This window comes from Hevea brasiliensis, unplaced genomic scaffold, assembly GCF_030052815.1.
Source record: "Hevea brasiliensis isolate MT/VB/25A 57/8 unplaced genomic scaffold, ASM3005281v1 Scaf668, whole genome shotgun sequence".
Classification (NCBI taxonomy): domain Eukaryota; kingdom Viridiplantae; phylum Streptophyta; class Magnoliopsida; order Malpighiales; family Euphorbiaceae; genus Hevea; species Hevea brasiliensis.
Window position 1 is genome coordinate 13,892 of NW_026615215.1, and position 6,246 is coordinate 20,137.

General features: G+C 26.9%; 1 protein-coding gene across 1 annotated transcript; it reads right to left on the bottom strand.

The window, feature by feature from the left end:
• Positions 1-623: 623 nt before the first annotated feature.
• On the bottom strand, positions 624-4,729 carry LOC110654734 (protein CHLOROPLAST IMPORT APPARATUS 2). Its single transcript, XM_021810828.2, has 3 exons — positions 2,974-4,729; positions 2,159-2,311; positions 624-951 (listed from the first exon to the last, which is right to left on the bottom strand). Exons 1-3 carry the CDS (start codon positions 3,994-3,996, stop codon positions 904-906), a joined length of 1,224 nt encoding a protein of 407 aa, XP_021666520.2. The 5' UTR covers positions 3,997-4,729; the 3' UTR covers positions 624-903.
• Positions 4,730-6,246: the final 1,517 nt, after the last annotated feature.

A 6,246-nucleotide genomic window follows, 5' to 3' on the forward strand; every position in this document is an offset into this window, starting at 1 on the left:
TCTCCTTGAATCTTTTGGCTTTATTAAGTTTTTGTGGTGATTTTATGGCATTCAACTCATTTTTTTTTTTAATGTTCCCTAGTTAGAGAATGGCATGCTAAAATGATATAGTTATTGTCTTTAACTCAACTATTGATAAAATGGATCAAACCTAACTCCATACCAAAAGATACCTGTGAGAAAATGGATTGCCTAAGTCATTTATGAAGCATTTTTCTCCAATACCCCATTGATGTGGGACTTAACATGCTCCTTCACGTCTAGGATAGGACATCTAGTGCGTGAAGTTTACAAGACTAATTTGAAGCTTGAATATGGTTTAGTGGAAGAAAGAGTATGAAATTTTTCTAGTTATTACTCATTTAGTGGAATTCCCAAATAATATTTTTTAAAATAATATTTTTTTCAATAAAAATTGACATGATAATATTAAATAAATCTTTATTCTTTTTTAATATAATTAATTCCAATTGGGAATTGAACTCGAGAATTTATAATTCTGGAAAGGACTCAGTATCAATAAAATAAAACTTATTAGTAATTTTTTTTATTTTTTTTGTAGTAGAAGAATTCAATGCACAAGAAGAAAAGGAGTCCACTATGTAATAAATTTCAATAGATTCTTGGAAGCAAAAATCACAAGACTTCATATGGCTTATGGAATAAAATAAAATTGAGGAGGAAAAAAAAAAGGGCATCTTCCAAAGACTAGAAAACAAACAGAAACATTATAGAGAAAAGAGAAAGCAGGGCAAAAACTTGTTGGACTATTCCTCTTCTCCTCTTCTTACCTAGTCTTCATCTCTCCCTTTTAATGTGATGAGAAAGTAAAAAATTAATCAAACAACAAAATAAAAAAAATACCATTTTTTTCACTTCAAACATAATATTATTCTTCTCTTCTCATCTCTGATTATCAGCGCTTGAATTTGGCCTTCTCACAAATCTCCCCTACAATGTCGCAAACAACATAAATGAGATCAAATAAATAATTTTTTATACTCAAAACAAAATAAGAATGAAGTTGTTATAAATTCAATATTATATGAAAATGAATTTAAAAATTGTTAATTTTTTTTTATTTAAATTCTTGTATTTATTATATATATTTTAATTGATTTTACATAAACTTTGATATAAACAATTGATTTAAGATTGTTAAATTCATTCTCACATAAAGTCAAACTTATACTAAATACATAAAAAAAATACATTACTAAATGGATGGTTAAATTAATCTTGACTATTTTTATGTTTTTGTAAAATGTATATTCTAATTTTAATAAATTAAATTATAAATTTTAATTTGTTATACAATTATGTTTGATATATAATAACTTAAGGAATTCATTTATAACTAATTGAAACTTAGATCAATAGAAATTGAATACTATCATATTGTCTTTTCTCAATGAGAATCTATACAAATATAATTGCCTGGCAACCAATATGTATTAAATATTAGAGTTTTGATTGATAACTTTGTCGCATTAAGAATTTTATTGAAGCATGTAATATTTCAATCAATCAATGTATGTGAAAAAGGAAAAAAATTCCATTCAATGAAGGCATAATAAATTAAATAATAATTAATAAATTTTATAATAAAATAATAAATAAGTAATTTTTTTTTGAACTGAAATAAATAAGTAATTTAAACTTATGATCATTCTAATTTTTTATATTTTAAAGGTGATATGATGATGCAATTTTGACCATGTATATCAAAGATAAAAAGGTATTTTCACCATATTTTGATACATCATCAAATTAGTGATTTCAAATCAATTTAATAATATGATTAATTAAATATCTAATTAAACTAATTCAATAAATTCTTCTCTATATAAATTATTAATTATATATACAATTAACTAAAGAGGTCATTAAGTTTAATTTGATTTCATTCATCAAAATTCAAGTAAATATTATTATAAATGTACATAATTTATAATTAATTACTTATTCATTAAAAAATTTAGATAACGAATAATAAATATATAAAATATAAATCTAATTCAATTTCAACATGCTTATTACTTTTTAAATTTAAATATATTATCTTAAATTCAACATATTTTTTCTATTATCTTTACTTAACAATTATATAAAAAAAATGCCTTCATAAAACAAAAAGAAAAAAAAAAAGAAAAATTACCTTCATTCTAGGCCGTTGATCAGCATTGACTTTTCTAACTTGATACCTGATCTTCTTAGAGAAAAGACGTGTAAGTCGTTTTTCCTTGTATCGCAATACACTAGCTTCTCTTATTCCATTTTCTGAAAATATATCCATTTCTGCCAATTTAGCCTGTTCAAAATTATAAACATAAATAATAAAATAAATATATTAATTCTCAATAAATAATTAATATTATGAAAATAAAGAAAACCCTTCAATTTTTGAGTTTAATCTCTAGGTTGATTTGATTGTTTCAAATATCATTAAAAAAAAAGTAAAAAGTTAAAAAAATAAGGTAAAATATAGCGTATAAATGTATCCACCATTTATAAAAAAAAATTAATTATTTTTTAAATTTAAGAATATAAAACACATAACTCATTATGAGTAAAACACTGTTAATGAAGGTGTATAATTTGTCAAAAAATAAATATTATTTTATTATTAAAATATTTCTTATCTCAAAATTTTAAAATAAAAATTACTCTAAAGCAACAAAAGCTGAAAGGGTAAGAACCGTTGGATGGTATCTTCCAACACAATTTTTCATTTTTCATTTTTATTTTTATTTTTAATCTCTTATGTAGTTTCTAAAATTTTTATCTCTACTCCATTGGCATTGGAAGGAAAAAGAAAAAAAATAAAAATCAAAGGCGCGGCGCGTTGCAACACGCGCCATGACACGGTGAATTTGAACCGGATATTTAGAATATCGGAAACCGATTTCCTAATTTTTTTTTTAACAACTAATCGATTTCCTAATTTGCATTGTAATCAGATGGTAAACATACAGAGAAATCATTTCCTTCGGATCCCCAAAGATCGTCCGAAAACGGAGACCCACGGTCTGACCAAGCGTCCAAAACGCCGTCGTAGTTTAGTTTCAATAACAAACCGGAATTCGGTTGCGGAATTGAATTCTTCTTCGCCAACTCCGAATTCTTCAACTCCACAGCTGGTTTCTCCTTCTTCTTCTTCTTCTTCTTCTTTTTCTCGCCAGAATTAAAATTCGGCTTCACTTTCGGCTTCGAATCTGAAACCTTGATGTTGTTGTGGTTAAGTCTCGGCGAGATTTGAAGCATATCGACGATTGGAAAATTCCACCAATTTCCTTCATCGCCATATCTCAATGCTCTAACTCCTTTTCTCATTCCGTTTCCAACTCCCAGCTGGAATTTCCAGCCGAAATGAAATCCCATTGGATTCCCATCTTTATTAGACCAGACCTCGGCGTTTTCATTGCTTACTCTCAGATTTCCCATTATACCATCGATTCCCTCCTCGATTTCCTCATCGAGAATTGACTCAGCATCGAAATCTTCCTGATACCCATCACAGAATTCCATGGAATTCCCACTCTGGCAAGATTTGTTGTCACAAGAAATCATGAAATTTGCTACTTTTGATTCATTTACAATACTGGGTTTCCCACTTTCGATGGGTTGATGAAGAAGAAAATCAGAGTCGTGGAGAACTCGAAAAGGCCATAGTAATTCCGGGGAGGACTCGTCGAGGATAAGAGTATCCTGATGAGGTTTGATGAATTTGCGAGGTTTGGTGAGGTGCTTGGTGGAGAAGATGTTTGGGTAGGCAGTGGAGAGGAGAGCAGCTGCTTCATTGTAAGTTTGGTTGGGACGTTTTCGAGGAGTTCGAGGTTTTCTTGTAGTGATTGCTAGAGGAGAATTGCTAGATTCAGAGATGGTAGAAGATGGAGAAGATGATTGGGAAGTTCTAGTTGACGTTGATGGTGATTTCACTCTTTCTAAATCGAACCCATAGGTTCTACTACCTCCACTTAAACAAGGAGAAGACATAGTTCTCAGAAGGAAAATGGATTTTGTGATTTGAAGATTTCAAAGAAAACCCAGAATTTGGAGGAGGAAACCCATTTCTGAATTGAACTCAAAGTTGAAGACTGAGATGGAATTATGAAGAAATTTTGAGATCCAATTGCAGGAAAAGCTGAAAATTCACTTTTTGATGTGATAATTGGGAAACATGGGAGAGTAACAAAACCCTAAACCCTAAAAAAGTACACACTAAGGAAAAAAAATTTGTGTGGCTTAAAAAAGAAGGTAGAAAAGGCCAAGAGTTTGAGAATATTTTAGAAAAGCTCAAGAGACAAGAACCCTATTACAAGAAAGGAAAAAAAATAAATATATATCTTATTCAAGAAAAAACCAAACTCATCTTAGAACAAAATTGTTTCTGCTCCAATAGAAAGAAATGATACAAAAGAACAGTTCACTCCAAAACCCTAGAAAAAAAAAAACCCAGGAACTAGCATGAAAAGTGAGGTTAGGCCGCAAAGAACAAGAAAAAGAAAGTTACCCAATAAGGAAACCAAAGACTTAAAGCTTTACAAGGGAGAAATTTGACAAAGAAGAGGCTTTTTCTGTAGCAGAAGTATATAGGTGAACACCAGAGAGGGAGGGGCAGAGGCAGAGGCAGATTAAAAAGAAAAAGATCCGTTGAGAGACTCTCACAGTGTATCCATGGAGTGTGGAGTGAGGAGGAGGAGAGTTGAAAAAGATATGAAAAGAGAGAACAGAGGAAGAGACAATGCTTGTTTGCTGTGTGGGGGAGTGGGACCACTCTTCAGTTTTGTTTTCTTTTTTTGCTCTTTTGGCAGTTCAATTATTTTTTGTCCTCAATTACTTAATTGTCCCTCTTCTTTATGCCTTGATTAATTTGTTGCTTAATCATACTCAACAACTTATTTAACTAAATAAGTATTTATTAATCTTTCAATAATTAAATTTTAAATAATTAATTTTTTATTTATCTAAAAATTAAATAAATTGTTAGATTCTGCTTACATAGTGAGTGTCAATATTGAATTAAATCAAATCAAATCAAAGAATAAAATCACCTACCAAGATGGGGTACGTACTAGACTCATGAACAAGTTATAGTGATGAGTCATGTTTCTTATAGCCAATTTGTCTCTAGGACTGTTTTTAAAGTTAAAGTATAAATTTTTAAAGTAATTAATTTATTTGAGATTTTTTTTTAAGAATGTAAAGATTTTGAAAGTTTTAAAGAGTGTGTTTGATTTGTCTATTTATTGTTTTTCTTTTTTTTACTTAAAATGCATTTTTTAGTTTATTACTTAATTTAAAAATAAGTAGTTAATTATTTAGTCAAATAATTTAAGACCCTATTTGATTTAATTCTTAGATAAAATTTATTTCATTTATAAATGAATTTAATGATAGAATTCATTTACAAATAAATTTCTTTGTTTGTTATATTTTATATTAAATATGAAATTTATTTCAAATGAAATAAATTTTGTATTTTGAATAAATAAAATAAAATGATATATAATAAGAGAATAATTTTATCACTTAAAATATACATGATTTTAAGTTTAAAATTTATTTATAAATTCTATTAATTTTGATGGAATTTGGTTTAGTTATAATAAATTACATGGAATTGATTATTAAGACTTTCAGATGAATTTTTATTTAACCCAAACACTAAAATTTTAGATTTATAAATAAATTTTACAAAATTTTGTGAAATTTATTTATGCCAAATACTATCTAAAAGTAACTTTTAAGTAATTTAAGTGTTTGGTTAAAACATATTTAAAAATTACTCTTCATTAAAATAACAAAAAAAGATATGTAATTGAATATTGTAGCTATTAAAATAAGAAAAATTTTGATATTTTTTAAAATTATTAAAATAATATAATTTTTTATTTAATCAAATAGTAAATTTAAAATAAATATAAGTAACAATTACCTTTTATAGCTTATTTTAAATAATTTTTTAATTTATAATCTAAATTAAATATCATTTTACTTATAACTTTTTTACCTATAAATAAATTTGACCAACTTATTATAAGTCAAACCAAATACCCTCAGAATTTCTAAAACACTCACTTCTTCAACTTATCAATATAATGAGTTGAAGAGTTTTTGATATTTTACTTTTTATTACCTTATCTTATCTTTACTTTAAAAATATCTATAACTCCATCAATCAAATTGCATATTTCAAATAAAATTTTTATTCCTTAAGTTTTTTAACATAAGATTATCCTCGTA

Excerpts from the sequence above, each read along its gene's own strand:
- LOC110654734 (XM_021810828.2), bottom strand. The coding sequence starts at position 3,996 with ATGTCTTCTCCTTGTTTAAGTGGAGGTAGTAGAACCTATGGGTTCGAT. Across the intron at positions 2,312-2,973 it reads CCGAAGGAAATGATTTCTCT|GCTAAATTGGCAGAAATGGA; the intron begins GTATGTTTACCA and ends AATTTTGAACAG. Across the intron at positions 952-2,158 it reads ATCAACGGCCTAGAATGAAG|GGGAGATTTGTGAGAAGGCC; the intron begins GTAATTTTTCTT and ends GCGACATTGTAG.